The 16,573-nt window shown below is 46.3% G+C and overlaps 1 protein-coding gene across 1 annotated transcript; it reads right to left on the reverse strand.

Moving 5' to 3' along the window:
• Window positions 1–172: 172 nt before the first annotated feature.
• LOC135106363 (protein-L-histidine N-pros-methyltransferase-like) lies at window positions 173–9,370 on the reverse strand. Its single transcript, XM_064015300.1, has 3 exons — window positions 9,010–9,370; window positions 1,171–1,358; window positions 173–522 (listed from the first exon to the last, which is right to left on the reverse strand). The coding sequence occupies exons 1-3, from the start codon at window positions 9,321–9,323 to the stop codon at window positions 248–250; spliced, it is 777 nt and encodes a 258-aa protein (XP_063871370.1). The 5' UTR covers window positions 9,324–9,370; the 3' UTR covers window positions 173–247.
• Window positions 9,371–16,573: the final 7,203 nt, after the last annotated feature.

A 16,573-nucleotide genomic window follows, 5' to 3' on the forward strand; every position in this document is an offset into this window, starting at 1 on the left:
CTATGTATCTGTCCTTGTGCATGTTTGTAAATATATATCTGTGTATATCTGTGTCTGTCTTTCTGTGAGTCTGTTTTTGTCTGCATCTCTCTCTGTCTCTCTCTCTCTCTCTCTCTGTGTGTGTGTGTGTGTGTGTGTCATCAATCAGTGGTGCCGAGATAAGAAACAAATATTGCAATGTTCTGATTTTTTTTATTAAAGATACAAGTATGAATGCAGTAAGTACACAATGTATCAAATCTACCCATCACAGCTCAACATTGATACTCTCCAGTGCATCAGAAAACTGCTCTTCTTCATCCGTCTCATTATATACATCAGTCTTTCTGAAGACCAGAACCACGTCAGATAGCCAATAGAAGGCCTGGTCCAGGTCACCCTCACACAGGTAGGGGAGGCGAGACCAGCGTGTCAGGGTGTAGCCCAGGCTGGGGAACACGTGGGTAGCCAGACAGTTGACTTGCTCCTCCAGTGTTGATCCAGCAATGCCAAGCTCCTCCGAGGGAAGGTTATCTGCTGTCCCTGAAGACGCGAAAAGTGTCAGTTTCTTTCCTCGCTTTGTCAGTTTGTCTCCGTCTTTGTGAAGCAGTAGTACATATGTCAGAAAGAAGAAACTTTAAAAAATCTCCGTTGTACACCAGGTACATCTTGGTAAGTGAGTCAGTGTCAAGATCTGGTACATCAACTTTTTATAATCACTCGGCTAAAGGTGACAACTCTAATATCAGATTGGAGAGACAGCCTTATGTCCATCCAAGTCACTGCAAAACTCCATCGTTCCATTATATTTATTTAAGGGGTCATGGTTGAAGAGCAACAAAACAGTTATAGAGTGACGAGGAAAGGTCTTTTGAAGTGTAGGTGACCGCCAGAGTAATGGAGGAGTGAGCGGCGAGAAATCCAAAACAAATGAGAAAGTCAAGACAAGACAAGTGCATAGATAAGTAGATAGATAGATAGATAGATAGAAAGATAGATAGATAGATGGATAAAGAAAAATGTTACCAAATAATCAATGTTACCTAAAATAATCAAATAAATGCAAGTTCTATCGAATAAAACATAAAAACACAGCTGGATTCAGTAATATAACCAACAGATACATCGACCCAAGGAAGAATCAACATCCATCTCACCGTCATGAAGATCGCTCAAGAAAGATAAGCTCACCTGTTTCTACATAGGGGCTGAAGGGCAGGACAAGGGCCACCACCAGGGTGCCGCTAGGGCTCAGCTTGGCATGGATCTCTCGCAGGAGGGAGCGGGGAGTGTCGCAGCGGTCCAGGAGATTAAGGCATGTCACCACATCGTACTCTGTGTCTCCTGCTTCTTGTGCCCAGTCCCAGGCGTCCAGGACCCTGTGGGAAATAAGATACCTCAAGTGAGCGAATGTGCCGGGAGGGAGGAGAGGAACGGTGCGATCTATTCTTTCCTTCGAGTCTGTGTTTGCTGTCACCTCACGCACACTAAAGCATAAACACGATATAGCATCCCACTTCCCCCTTAAACTTCCTCCTCTATTCATTAGTATCCCCTTGCGGCGGGCTAGGGGACTAAGTTTTCTGTGAGCTCAGCAGGAGGGTCACAAGAAGTGATGGTAAGGGCTACTATTACACTCTCAAATTACCGCTACACAGGAAGTTACGGAGCAAGACTAAGAGCTTAAAAGAAGCCATTAGTCTGTATGCACGTTATTTAATCTTCTCGCACACTTATGTAATCGTGTCTTACGTTTATCTACAGCAAGACGTGACAAAACCTCACTAAATTAACTCCAATCATTAGCCGAGCGTTGAAGACTTCCCATGGGTTTTATTGGTTTGCTTGGGCGAAGACTCCACAAAACAATACACATCATTCATGGCCAGGTCTGATGCACATAGAAGACACGCAAAGGCAGGAGACAAGGGGGAGCAGGTAAGAGGGAGATAAAGTGACTAAGCATCATGAGCACCACGCTTCCTTCTTGATGTCCCTCAGGCCAATGCGAAGTGGCAGCGGGGAAAGTAGATACTCTGGCTCTCTTAATACCTTATTGATTTTCGAATTTGGATGATAAAAAGGAATTTAAGGTGGCGGAGGGGCGGACACAGGCCAGGAGGGGTCGAGGGGGGGATGGGGGAGAGAAGGTGCTTGCATGCGTTAAGGCGTCGTCTTTATAATTTATATTCATGAGGCAATACACATCACTGCCAGCTTAAAGTTTGGGCGATGCGCTTATTAATAATTCCGGCGGAGTAGGAGGATGCCGATGAGTTCAGGTGAGACGGATGAGGGTGGAGGTGCGTGGGCTTGTTGCGAGATGCGTGTGGCTCAGGCGGCGAGAATGCTGCGGGCTCCTGAAGAATATCATATCTTTGAGCCAGCCGGGCCAATGGTATACTGAGCCACCGTGATGCAGAAATGCTCCTAAATTACGCAAGGCACAAATGACTCAGGCTCACTGATACAACTGATCCTTCTCCATCTAGTGAGCTTGCAGCCTGACCAATTGGGGAGCAGTAGTCTACATCGTGTATACTTTAGTGATGGGACAGTGTTGTTAACCTCAACTCGTGTATAATCAAATGTACTTTTCAGTTCTTTTCCCATACCCCGAGAGTTCAAACACCAGGATGAGGATACGCTTTAGCTGAGGACAGTAAGTATGTCTGCCTCGAGAATCCCTAGTAGGCGTCCACCTCGCGGCACGCTGGGCTGCCACACTACTTACCTAACGAGCAGGAAACAAAGGAAATGGGGCTAATGTTGCCTCATCGTCGCTGATGTATTCGGGTGACCGTTGCTCACCCCGATGGTGGCGGTCATTGCCGCGGTGCAAGTACTCCGGCTCGCACATTACGGCACGGAGTTCACTTGATCATGGTCGTACGTATATGGTCGTCTATTATGTAACCATATATTGACGAAAACTTCACAATAGTCATAAATTTTGGAATTGGTTGCAGGGAGGTGGTGGCCTCTGGCGGCTGTGGCGGAAGTCAATGGCCAGGGCGGGGCTTGGCGGGCAGTGGGGGCAGGAGAGGAGGGGGCAGCGCGCGGAGGCAGCGGGAGGCAGCAGGAGGGAGTGAGGCAGCACGTCAGTCCCCAGTCCTACCTTATGGAGAAGCTGCGCCACAACCGTAGTGAACGGCTACACGCTTCTTCGAAAACAAACCTCATCTCAATACAGCAGTAATGTAGCGCCGGAGGGTTCGCAGAAATACAAAGTCCATAACGTTAGTGAGTAATGCCGCTAGGACTCTTAACAGGGCGGACTCATTCCCGCTATCTTTACACGTATCTGGAGCGCCCCGCAGTCCATTATGGTCGAGTGGCCTCGTCCAGGAGTGGCCGGTGATAAAGCTCAATTACCGAACTCGAGGGTAAAATGAAATACGAAATGCGATTTGGATAAAAGTTATGAAACGTGCGCGAGGTACCAAGCGACCTGCGGGGGGAGCAGTGTGGGGGGCGGTGACGGGGGGCGGTGGATGCCAACGACTAACAGCTTGTGCTCAGTTTTTCCTCCTGAGTGGTGAATATGTCGCCCGCCGTCCACCACGCTGGGCACGGCGCGCTCACCCATAACCAGTTACGCTCAGGCTAAGCAGCGCGCCTCACACTGCAACACCCGTAAAGTAACAATAAAGAATCTACACGAACAGCACACAAGAAACACACGCCAAGCAACTAAAAGCAAGAGAGAGGCGATACAAAGGCAAACCCACGACCATTACTGACTGGACAACACACACACACACACACACACACACACACACACACACACACACACACACACACTCCTGGACACAAACAACACACTCACCCTTACAAGTGGGGGACGGCTGCCGCACCACATCACGCCCTGCAGCACAGCCCACACCCACACTCCACACCGCTCATTGTTAACGTGGGTCGACAAACACCACTGCCTCATATTTCACGAATTGTTTAACTTATGCCACATATATTTCTCACTAAATCAATACATGTCCTGAGGAACGACTAAGATTTGTGGCTTTGTGTGTAATATTTCCAAACAAGGGAGCTTCACTGGAACACTGGCACATCCTCCTTTATGCGTGCAACCTAACTCCATTATTAGTTCACCATCGCCACAATCATAATCTCCCCCGCCATCACCATAAGCATCACTATATCAGTCTCCAGAGGAACTTTTTATCATCTTCCTCATCCTAAACTTTAACCATAAATGCCGTAACCTCAGATTAATGCCCTGTTAATTTTGCTATAATCCTAATCCCACCTACACTTCACCGTCTGAATTAGAAAAAATAATCTGAGTGGAGAAGGAATTGGGAAGCTTAATTCTGATGAGGTCTGGTATGCAAATTAGATCATAAGGGGTAAAGGAATGCAAGATCTAATCCTTCAAGTAATATCTTTATACTTCAGTCCTTCATCGATCCCTCGGACGTTTCATCTCGCCAGCATCCTCACTATTTAGTACGATCACTCAAAGGATAGAAGGAATGATCTTACACTAACAATTCCTCACTCTCTCTACATCCTAAAGGCCTCTCCCCTTCAATGTCTCGAAGAGGATGCCATCTCGTCACCTTCCTCACTATTTATATGCAGCCACTCCGTCCACAGATGGAAGGAAAACACATGCACTTAACACTTCTTCACATTCTCAGCTTCCTATGCACTTTCACTGACGCTATCTCGCTCACTGACTCTGTGACGCTCAATCTCGCTGGTCTCTTCACTGTCTCCTCACTACATACAGTCAATCAGTCTAAGAATAGGAGAAAAACTCTTGCACGTAACACTTTTCTCACTTTCTCAGCCTCGTGGACGTCCCTTTCCCGCCTCATCGCCTCACCCCAGCGTCCATCCCAGCCCTCGAGGCCTCCAGAGGTGGTAAGGGCCGACGTGGTGTCACAAGTCACCCATCAAAGGGAACTTGCGATTCCTTTTGATGCTAAATCAGATGTCATAAGGCGAGTGGTCAGTGCCTAGCGGTGACCACTGGTGTCTGCTGGCGTCCCCTCAGCACCTGTGACACCCTTGCAGTATATGTATGCTGGCATCATCTGACACTCTAAACACTTTCACGATGTAATTTGACGTTTCTTGTTTTGCTTACCTTACACTGACTTACGAAAGTATGCTAATCTTAATGACAGCATTGCCAACTCTTAGCATACGATTTTAATGATACGTTATCAGCTAGTTAATGACAAGTTTTTGTGTACGGTGTCACCATTTTACACCGTATCAGTAACATAATTTGATGCTTCCTGAAATGCCTCCCTCACAGCAATTTACAGGTAACACACTACTTAACACTTTCACTGCGATGCGAAACAATTAACTGCAGCAGAAGTAATGCCTGAGATCTTTACAAGCATCTACAGGAAAGAAAGAAATTAAAAACAATAGATTTTGCAACTTCTATGTTTAAAGATTGGAGGTGGCTGTAGAGCAAGATGCCTCAGAGTGATTAGTAATTAAGGAAAGATGTACAATATAACAGCCAAAGGGTTAACATGCTCATTTGTCAGTCACTTGTTGAAATCATCCTTCGCTGCCCAGTATAGTTAGCATCACATTTAACTTGCTGTTCTCTACGTAAACATTCTGTACATTCAGAACACGTGTGCCCGCCGTTAAATACCCGAAGTTGTCCCCAGCATAGGTTGCGTCGATGCTCAGTAATTAAATCGTTCTTTTGTCTAACATTTTCCCTCTTAATTTAAAAGTGGGCATCTGAGTATAAGCCTTCTGTTATTCACCATTGCCTTGCGACCCTTGTACTGCTAACTGACATAAGACACCAAGTATACGAGTGCATGAACTTTAGCAAAAACTGGAGCATCGGTAAACAAAATAAAATGGACCAGGACTCTGTGTGTGTGTGTGTGTGTGTGTGTGTGTGTGAAAGATGACGGGCGAGATGTGTTCTAATGGTAGCTAACGAGACGAGATGGCGAGGCAGAGAGAGCCATGCCTCCGAGACCTCAGCCCGCGCCCTGCTACCCACCTCACGAAGGAGTTGGCGTCTCCTGGGGCAGGGAGGCGGCTTTGTGGTGCTACGTGGCTGCCGGAGGAAAGGAGGCTGAAAGCGAGAGAGAGAGAGAGAGAGAGAGAGAGAGAGAGAGAGAGAGAGAGAGAGAGAGAGAGAGAGAGAGAGAGAGAGAGAGAGAGAGATTATCGATAACTTTTGCCTAACACACATCTGACATTTTCTAAGCCTCCTCCCGCCACCAAACACACACACACACACACACACACGAAAAGAGCCTCCTCTAAGGGGCTCACTGCTGCTCTGTCCTCCCCGCTGAAGGCATCGTGAGGAGGAAACCCAACAACTCTGGCCAAGGAAGTGTCTGAAACATAACACAGTTTGCGTGAAAAGGAAATCCTGCCTGGTTCCTTCGTTTAAAGCAGGAAACTTTTGCACTAGGAGGGGATGTAGCGTGAGTGTCTGTCTGTAGGTGTGTAGACGATACAAGTACAAGGCAATTCCCTCGAGGACGACCTGTAATAAAGTCTAATTGGAGTACTATACAGCAGCAGAGAAAGTAATAAACAGAACACACACACATACACACACCGCCACTTCCCTGAGGACCCTCGTGACTCCCTCGGCCGCCCAAGTTTGCTGGCGGCAGTTCTTCCTCCAGCATCTTCTCGTGTGGCAGATATTAAGGGAGATCATAATGTATTTTCCTGCGCCAACGCCAGCAATATTGTCCCCTTCTCGTCTTTCTCGCCATTGGTCATCGTCGCGGGAAGGGGGAGGGGGAGGAGAGATGCCACACGCTTCCAGCTCCAGTCCGGCGAAACTTTGGGTAAATGCTGCGGAAAAACCTGGTGGGGCGGCGGGTAATAGCAGTCTAATTTCACTTTAGCGAATTCATAAACTTTTCCCGCATTACTGAACCGGATATAAGGTCATGAAGGAGTGCGATTATCGTGCCGCACCACCGCGCTTCAGGAAATGCCTTCATTAACCAGCCAATTAGATTCCCAGGCGCCGTATTTCGACTAATGAGCGGCCGAGACCGAGGCAAGCGCAGGCCAGACCCGGAGCACGTCGCTGATTGGCCCAGACTCGCCTCCCGACCTAGATAAGCAGATTACAGCGGTTATTAAATGTCTCGAAAGCTGGTTGGTGGCGCTTGCTCATCAGCAGAAGGTCCCCAGGTTTTATTGTAAAGTTCTCAGAGATGTTTGCGGTAAATCAGGACAATAAAGGATAATTGACATCAGTAATTGTGTTTGTTCAAGGACTTTTCCAGTTAAACTTTATCCTCCTAAACAGGCACGTGGGGTAACAAGAATGTGTGTGCGTGTGTGTGTGTGTTTGTGTGTGTGGTAACTAAGGTGACAGCTGAATCAAACCAAAGGCGATGAAATGAAGAATCAGTTTTACATCAATAATATCCAACCATTCTCTCTCTCTCTCTCTCTCTCTCTCTCTCTCTCTCTCTCTCTCTCTCTCTCTCTCTCTCTCTCTCTCTCCAGATGCCTCATTAAAATTCCATAACAACTCACGATAAGAAAAGACATTGACACAGAGGAAGGAAAAGGTCACAAAACATCAGTACAAGACTTTAAGCGCCTATCCACTGCTCTTCAACACCTCTAACGCCTCTCGGAAGACTCCAACAGCGTCCTAAAACCCCCGGGATCGTCCTCAGCCTTCCTGGACACCACTTACTGCACCAAAGGCCAGCGTGAATCCGTCTAAGCGAATCATAAACCGCTTTAGGTCCTTCTGCGCCGCGTCATAAGCGAGGCCCGGGAAGGGTAAGCTGGCCGTAACCTCACCTCAGTCTCGTTAACCACAGCGTTAAGCCCCGCCTGGAGGCCCTTAACTATATCCCGGGCTTCCAGTGAGCCTTTAAACCGCATTACCAGCTCGATTCCAGCCTTCGAACCCCATACTGCAAAGCCATAAACCATTAGAATCAATACTTTATGATACTGTATTTCATGGTTGGTGCGATCGTACACTGCATGCCACTGTTGCTGTACCTCCAGCATCGCGCCGCTTGCTCACACAGGCTGTGACAACAAGCAGGGGCGTGTATAATGTCACCTGTGGCGGCGCTGCTCACCTGTTGGTCATTTACTGAAGAAAACATCAACAAAAAACTACCGCATTGTGTTTATACAAGACTTTAGTTGCTCCGGTAAAATAGCGTCTTTGCTAATAATGCTACACACATATATCAAACGTACAACTTATGTATCTTTTCTTTGCACCGTAATTCTATCCTTGGTGTGAGCATGTGCAGGCCCCGCTCCCTCTCCCCACCCGGAGGAGACGAGCGAGGGGCGACGCCAGCTTCCCTCTCGCCCCGGGCTGTACGGCACGTCATTACTGCCCCTTGTATTCTTCTCCCCAGCCTGCACCTGGCCGCCTCCTCGCGCTCTATAATCCTTACACTCACGGTAATGGCCAACCTACACCTGTGTTCTTCTTTTCTGGATACAGGAGAACTTGGTCTCTTCCTCGGGGTTCTCCGGGGAGGGCGGCAGGTAACGAGCTACACCTAGACTCAAAGGCCACCTGGTCGTTACATAAGACTGGGGGAATCACTTCACCTTCTTTTATTCCTCGTTAAAGAGTGAGTTTCTTTACGTGCCGACCTGTGACGCGGTTGTGGTGCACTGCCTGAGAAGTGACGCTCCGGCAGGGTACCAGTGAGCCCCGGCGCCCCTGCAAGAGTCCTTAAGGTTGTACTGTTTGGTGGACGTCTTAGAATGCTTTACGAGTTCATTGCTTCATATCAAAACATAATGCAAGATCATAACGTTATATTTCGAAATGGTTTTATATGACCTATTCACCTCAGTTGACCGGCCATGTGTTCCCTTTGTTGCATCTCATTAAATCAATCAATCAGTCAATTTCAGCTGACGTCTTACTGTAGTGTGCCGCTGCGCCTCAAACTGTTGAATAACACTCACCGCGCCACCACGTGGACGCACACCTGTCACCGTCCCCTAAGCCTATTACTTCCTCGCAATACTTTCTCACCACCTCACCTGTAGCCTCTCTCCCGCAGCCGCTTCCTCATGACGCTGGAGGTCTCCGTGGCGTACACCTGGCGCACGCCGGGCTCCAGCACCTGGGTGACGTACCCATCCCCGGCGCCGAGATCCAGTAGTTTATCTCCCACCCATAACTCTCTTTCTGCTCCGCCCTCAGCAGCCTCCACATCGCCTTCACGGGACAAGTGACCCTCGTGGCGCTCCTTCCCTTTGTCCTCAGCCTCAGTATAGTCCTCAGAGTCACTGGTGAAGCGGCGAGGAGGGGCGCCCAGCAGCAAGCGTGCCTGATCCTCCGACCACACAAACATGCGGCCACGGTTCAGTAGTCTGGAAGAAACACTCAAATCAAGAACAGGAAATACTGTATTACTCATACACAGTTAACATGCGAAATAGCAGTACGAATAACACTACGCGGAACTATAAAAGGATAACAAACATCAACCTGCGTAGTTCCTTTCCAACATATTTAATTACACACCTCTACTACCCTCGTAATATTGGTAGAGTTTTGCTTTAATTAAAAGAGAAAAAAAATGTTGCACAAAACAGTTCGAAAGACAGGAGCGACCTTAAACGAGTGCAAACAATTGGGCAGAGGGAAAAGGGATCACAACCAGGGAGAGAAAAGTACCAGGAATAGCAGGTGGTGGAAGGGGAAACAACCATAAAGGATCTTCAATGTGCCTGGCGTAACATGTGTCAGTGTTGTGCCTTTAATCATGGCGCCCGTCCAAGCGATCATTCAGCAACAGCGGGGTGAAACCATTGCGGCCCAACACGAGTGGCTCCACCAGGACGCGGGAGTGATGCGCTGCGGCGAAATCCAACTAACGACGAGCAAGTGAGCAAATATTCCAGGCTGAGGTAGCGCCTCGTGGTGCATGGACCCTGAGTGCTCGAGAGAGAGAGAGAGAGAGAGAGAGAGAGAGAGAGAGAGAGAGAAATGAACGACGATACAACCACAACAACGAGAATGCTGACAGCAACAGCAATGACAACCACCACCACCACCACCACTACCACCACCACCACCACCACCACCACCCGCACTTTCTCTCCTCTCCCCCATCACCCTCGCCTCGCACCTCACCTTTACTCCTTCTCCCACTAAATAAAATCACAAAATAACCCCAAACGCAAGAAAAAGGCGGTCAAGAGAGAGTAAAAATAACACGCGAGGGAACAGAAGGGGCGTGGGGAGTAGTGAGGCGTCGGCGGACACAGGGAGTGGGAAAGAAGAGAGGCTGGGGGAGTGGGGGTGAGCAGGAGAGAGAAAGAGATAATGATAAATATGAAAATCAATCACTAGATCATCGGCAAACCCGCCATGTTGCTGGAGTGTGCTGCCACCTGCCGGCCGCCGCACCAACCCACCCGCCTCCTCCACCCCCCCCCACGTTGTCTTCCTCCAGGAGACGCAGAAGGAAGTCTTTCATTACGGAATCTCGGGGTCTGGCACAAAGTAATATCTATACTGAGCTTACCGCACCGCGCCCAGAAATCTCGACCACTCCGTTAGTATGAGAAACTCCACTTAGAGGCGTATTGTGCCTGCCACCGCCAAGGAAAACCTCGGGGACCACGTTCTTAAGGGAGAGAAGAAGAAAAAAAAAAAAAAAAAAAAAAGAAAAAAAATAAATAAATAAAAAAAAAATCTCCGGCCATCAAAATGCAGCCGGGGCACAAAGAGGGAGCGGAGAGGTCGCTTAGCCCCCGGCACGGCACCTCTGTATCATTCCCTCAGTCCCTCAGCCACCACTCCCTCCCTTCCTTCTCGTCCGCCGCGACCCTGCTGCCTGCCTCCCCCCGGCTAACTGTCCTGCTGCTGTGGTACCGTGTGTGTGTACTACTCCCGTGCCTCCGCCCTGTTGGCTGCTCATACATATGGACGAAATTATCGTACCAATAACCTAAGTAAGAATACCACGAAGCTTGAAATACCAGTTAAATATTGAGTTTTGACGCAAAATCACACTTACTGATAAAGAAAAGAAGAATACACGAAGGAAAGAATACTAAAAAAAAAAAAAAAAGATAGAGGCGACTAACCACAAAGCAAGATGACCACTGATAAGGACACTGGCCACGACCACCACTTAAAACTGGCCATGCACACAACAAAGGATGGCCATCGTTAGTGTCCTTACAGAGGGAGAGGGAGAGAGAGAGAGAGGGAGAGCAGACGGAGAGGAACCGCTGGCCAAAGAAGAGGATATCATTCGTCTTCATTATCCTTAATTTTTACGGCCAAATTTAAGAGAGTAAGGTGGTGATGAAATTGATGGAGGGAGGAGGAGGGGGAGGAGTGATAAAAGAGGGAGGGAGCAAAAAACAGACTGAAAGAAGAAAGGAAACGCCATAATTAATGACAGCGATGGAAATGACGTATTGGAGAAAGGAGGAAGATATGTGTTAGAGAGAGAGAGAGAGAGAGAGAGAGAGAGAGAGAGAGAGAGAGAGAGAGAGAGAGAGAGAGAGAGAGAGAGAGAGAGAGAGAGAGTTCCATTTCAGTGCGCAAGCTTCGAATAAGAGAAAAATAATGAATGTATGATATCCTCATGAAAATACGAAGACCACTTGTAATATGCAGATCTTTACACTCGATTGAAGAAGAAGAAGAAGAAGAAGAAGAAGAAGAAGAAGAAGAAGAAGAAGAAGAAGAAGAAGAAGAAGAAGAAGGAATAGTAGCCAGAGGTATACGGTACATCTTCATAACTCTTAGGAAACACACACACACACACACACACACACACACACACACACACACACAAGCACGTACTACACAATATAAAAAAAAGAAAACCCTGTCTGTACACATTTTGTTTACTCTTTTCAAGAACTACGTATCACCCTCTTATTATTTATGGCTGAGGCAATATTTTCAGGCAGTACACAGCATTGTTTTGTTTGGTGGAAGAGGAGGAGGAGGAGGAGGAGGAGGAGGAGGAGATGTACCGTACGGCAGGCAGCGCGGCAACCACAACCTCCTTCCTTCTCTTCCTCCTCCTCTTCTCTCCCACCTCCAACCGCGTATCGTCATCAGAGGAGGAAAATACTAGAAGGTTTCATGCATGGGCGGGCGAGGGGATCACAACACACACCACCAAGATGCTCCGGCCTCCCGCCTAGCCCGGCTCACCTAACACAGTTGTCAAGGGAAGATAAAAGCATGCAGGGTTCCACTTCGGCGCCGCTATTTCTGCTGTTCTTTGATGTAAAAATTCTCGTGATATTGTGATCAACTCCGGGTTTGTTTTGGTAGATGCGTATGTGTGTGTGTGTGTGTGTGTGTGTGTGTGTGTGTGTGTGTGTGTGTGTGTGTGTGTGTGTGTGTGTGTGTGTGTGTGTGTGTGTATGCTGTCTTTAATTTGGTGTTGATTGTTGTAGGTGTGTCTTTGTTCGTGTGTTGGTGTTGTAGTATTGTGCTGTTGGTGTGAGTAATTCAGATGGATGGAAGGAGAGTAGGGATGAGATGTTTCTGGATAAGTGGGGTTTACATAAGTTGCTCTCAATAATAATGACAATAATAATAATAATAATAATAATAATAATAATAATAATAATAATAATAATAATAATAACAGCAGCTAAGAGTAACAATAACATGAGTGATAATAATGATGAGATTTATAAGAACAATAAAATAACAAAAACAACAAAAACAAAAACAATAACAATCATAATAATAATGGTAATTATAATAATAATAATAATAATAATAATAATAATAATAATAATAATAATAATAATAATAATAATAATAACAATAACACCAAAATATCAACAATAATAAAAATAATAACGAGCCTACTACAATAATACCACCACCACCAACAACAACAATAACAACAACAACCACCACCAACACCACAACAACAACAACAACAATTCACATCTTCTCTATCCCTCAAAATTTCCACAACTACAACACACGACCAACATTTCCATTCAACTCTTCCCCATTTTCCCTTCCCTGTTAATCCCTCCTCCCCCCGGTGCTTCCAGTCCTCCTCTTCTGGCATATCGTCGTATTTACTCACTCCTCTTACGCCCAATTTATTCTTCTCTTGACGACACGGCACGGGGACGGCTCTAAAAAAAAACCCTTTTATAGTTGCTTCCCTCTTGTTCACTCGCTTTTAATAACGAGTAACACCCTCCGTTTTCTTTCCATCCTCTCCTTGCCCGCCCTCCCCTTTCCCCAATAGCACTTAACTCTCATTTTATTTCGCCTTTCTTCCCTTCTTCTTCTTCTTCTTCTTCTTCATCTTCATCTTTTTCTCCTCCTTTCATTTTCTTTTCCTCTCTTCCCTTTCTCCTTTTTCGTGTCTCCTTCGTTATCTTGTTTTGTTTTGTTGTTTGTTTTCATTCTCTCTCTCTCTCTCTCTCTCTCTCTCTCTCTCTCTCTCTCTCTCTCTCTCTCTCTCTCTCTCTCTCTCTCTTATCGTCTCCTTTTCCTATACCTTTCAGCCCTTTCATCTTTCGTCTCTATTATGCCTTGCTTCACTTTATATTTCTTCATTTCAGTCTTTGTTAACTCCATATGTCACTTATTTTCTTATTTTCAAGCAGCTTTTCCTTCTTTTCTGTTTATATTTTCCCATTTTCAAGTATCCGTTTATATGAGGTAAGGATTTTTGGCTTCAATTTAAGTATGTATTTTTTTTAAGTCTCTCTATATATTTTTAAAACCTGCACGTATTTCTAAGACACATTTTTTTTTTTTTATGTCCTTGTCTCTATGTCTGTCTATCTGTTTTTTTTTTTTCTTTTGTAAGCATATAAACTGTAAGCTTTGTTCTCTGAGGGCTGGATGGTCTCTGTCTGTCTGTATCTCTGTCTGTCTATCTCTCGGTCTGTCTGTCTGCTTGCTTATCTTTGTCTTACTCTGTCTTTCTGCCTGTATCATTCTATCTATACTCTCTCTCTCTCTCTCTCTCTCTCTCTCTCTCTCTCTCTCTCTCCCAGGTATCCCTCACGCTGTCACCTGGTGCCCTCCTAATGACGGACCTTATTACCTGTACAAGGCACGTGAGACTCAAATTACGACACCTTGTCTCCCCTTAAGCCCCTCCTTCCCGCTCCCCGCCCGCTGTTATTTATAACCAGAAACACGTCCCACCCACCAAAAATTCCCCCATTTTCTCCGAAGGAATGAATAATTTACCTTGGGGGAAGATCGTGCCTTGCCACCTTCCTTTCGTGTGTCGAAAATCCTCCTGGAAACAGATAGAAAACCCGCCCTTGTTGGTTTGGTGGCGTGGCATCTTTTCCCCCCGATAATGTTCCCCTTTTTTGACAACCTTTATCCAGTGGTATTCTGCAGGGGGCGGGGCGGGCGGCACCAGGTGGACGGCCCTCTTATGGTCGTTTACTGTAGGGGCAACAATGGCAGCTTCGACCTAAACGTCCCTTGTGGTGTTGCTTCCTCTTGCCGCGACGGGAAGGTGTTCGGACACTTTTCACCTGAGGCCCCGTGACACTTTACCTATTTTGTGTGTTTGTGCTTTGTGTACGTGTCTGTGTGCGCCGGGAAATGTGCACATGCCGTGAGTTACTGCCGCGGTGGTGGTGGCGGTGGTGGTGCTTCGGGTCTTATGTCAGTGGTGTGTTACTTGTTTGTGTTTTGTTTTCTGTGTAGCAACCGTCGTCTTTAGAGTGCTATTAACGCGGCTGCATGTTGCTGTTGTTGTTGTTGTTGTTGTTGTTGTTGTTGTTCGTTCGTTCGTTCGCGACTACTTTCCTCCTTCATCTCTCTCTTTGTCTGTAGTTAGTGAAGATTTGATATATATAAACAACCTATTTTGGATCTCGAGGTCTATTGCTGTTCGTCTTTCTTTGTATTCCGTTATAGTCTTCTTCGTCTTTTCTTCCTTTTCATGTTTCATACTTAAGTAGCTGATTCTTCACCTCTCCTCCCTCGGGCCACTCCGGGGATTCACTCGCCAGCAGAAAAGATGGACGGCAAAGACAGAAGTATCCCCATCAATACTCTGCCATACATAACTCTTCCATTCGTGCCGCGCCACACCTCCACCCGTCCCCTTATGCTCGTATATTACTCCACTGTCTTGTCTAGCGATGAAAGAAGCCGGTTTCTCATTCATATCCGTCTATCAATTACCTTTGCCTGAATCATCTGTCTGAATATAACATTTCAGTGTTATTTCCATTCTGCAACTCCATCTCTTAGGATCTTATTATGAAACATTTCTGCGCCGGATCTCCACTACATTCCAAAGGCTTTACTTAAGGTTACACGGGCTTTTTAATGGTGGTCTTGCGGCTCTAGTGGCAAATCAACAAGATTTCTACATTATTAACAGGGTAAACACTTGAAAACATGACTAATCATCCCTGCGGCCTCTCAAAATAGTCGAATGAAAAGAAAGCAGTTTATTCCCAAGGTCTTCGTTTCCATCGTTTCAATTACCCCCGTTGACCTGAACTGCGTGACCTTCAGATACCAAGTCAACAAGTAACTAAGTAGCACCATGGACTGCCTCGTGTACGCCTGGTGGGTTCTTGCAGCTTGCCTTATTCTCTGTAGTTCTTATGTTATTATTCACCAAGGTTGGCCCGCTCCTTTCAGCCCTGACCAGCTTCTGTAAATGGTCTTGGAGGTCGAGGTGCTCACTGTATCTAGCCCCGTAACCCTTATGTAGACTCCTTGGCGTGGGCACTCATTTTAAAAGAGAGACAGACAGTAACGAGATAAAACTATTAAATCATGTATGTATTATGTCTCTAATCTAATCTAACCGAAAAAAAGTCTAATTTATCTATTTGCTGACCAAGTCAATTAATCAGACAATCAATTAATCAGTCAATCTAATTTATCATTCTACTTCTTTATCTATTTATCAATCTACTTCTTTATCTAGCATTCTAACCCATCTTTTTACCTATATATCTGTCTAACCATCTACCTATCTATCTAAATCTCAACTTATCTACCTATTTATCTATCCATCTACCTACACAATGACAACATACTTCCAACACCTGACTCAAACCGCTGGAAATAATAATTTGGCACGTATCAGACGGACTAAAAAGAGCAACAAAACACGTCAGTGAGACACTCGGCCCGTCCCACGCACTGAACGCGTAACAAGAAGCAGGACCGTGATGGCGAAGCGACCGTAATGAAGAGAACGTGGCGAAAGATGGCGGACAAGAGCCTATTTTTCGGGATGAGCCGTGATAAAGAAGGAGGAGAAGGAGGAGGAGGGGGTGGTAGGAGGTAATGATTGTTGTGATGGTGGTTGAGGAATGTTGGTACCCCTGAAGAAGACGATGGGCATTGTTGCTTATGAAATCTACCTTCTCTGATGAAGAGGACGCAGCAGCAGCAGCAGGGAGAGGGAGAGGAAGGGAGGGGAGCGTGGAAAGGCTGGAGAAATGACGGAGGTGAGGAATAGAAAATGGACTTGGTGGATGTAGTACAAGAGGGAAATAAGGATGGAAGTGTTGGGAAGGATATACAATGAAATGAGAAATAAAGACAATACTATTCTCTATCTCTCTCTCTCTCTCTCTCTCTCTCTCTCTC

The sequence above is a fragment of the Scylla paramamosain genome, chromosome 13 (assembly GCF_035594125.1).
Source record: "Scylla paramamosain isolate STU-SP2022 chromosome 13, ASM3559412v1, whole genome shotgun sequence".
Taxonomy (NCBI): Eukaryota; Metazoa; Arthropoda; class Malacostraca; order Decapoda; family Portunidae; genus Scylla; species Scylla paramamosain.

Excerpts from the sequence above, each read along its gene's own strand:
- LOC135106363 (XM_064015300.1), bottom strand. The coding sequence starts at position 9,323 with ATGTTTGTGTGGTCGGAGGATCAGGCACGCTTGCTGCTGGGCGCCCCT. Across the intron at positions 1,359-9,009 it reads CTGCGGGAGAGAGGCTACAG|GGTCCTGGACGCCTGGGACT; the intron begins GTGAGGTGGTGA and ends TATTTCCCACAG. Across the intron at positions 523-1,170 it reads CAGCCCCTATGTAGAAACAG|GGACAGCAGATAACCTTCCC; the intron begins GTGAGCTTATCT and ends TCGCGTCTTCAG.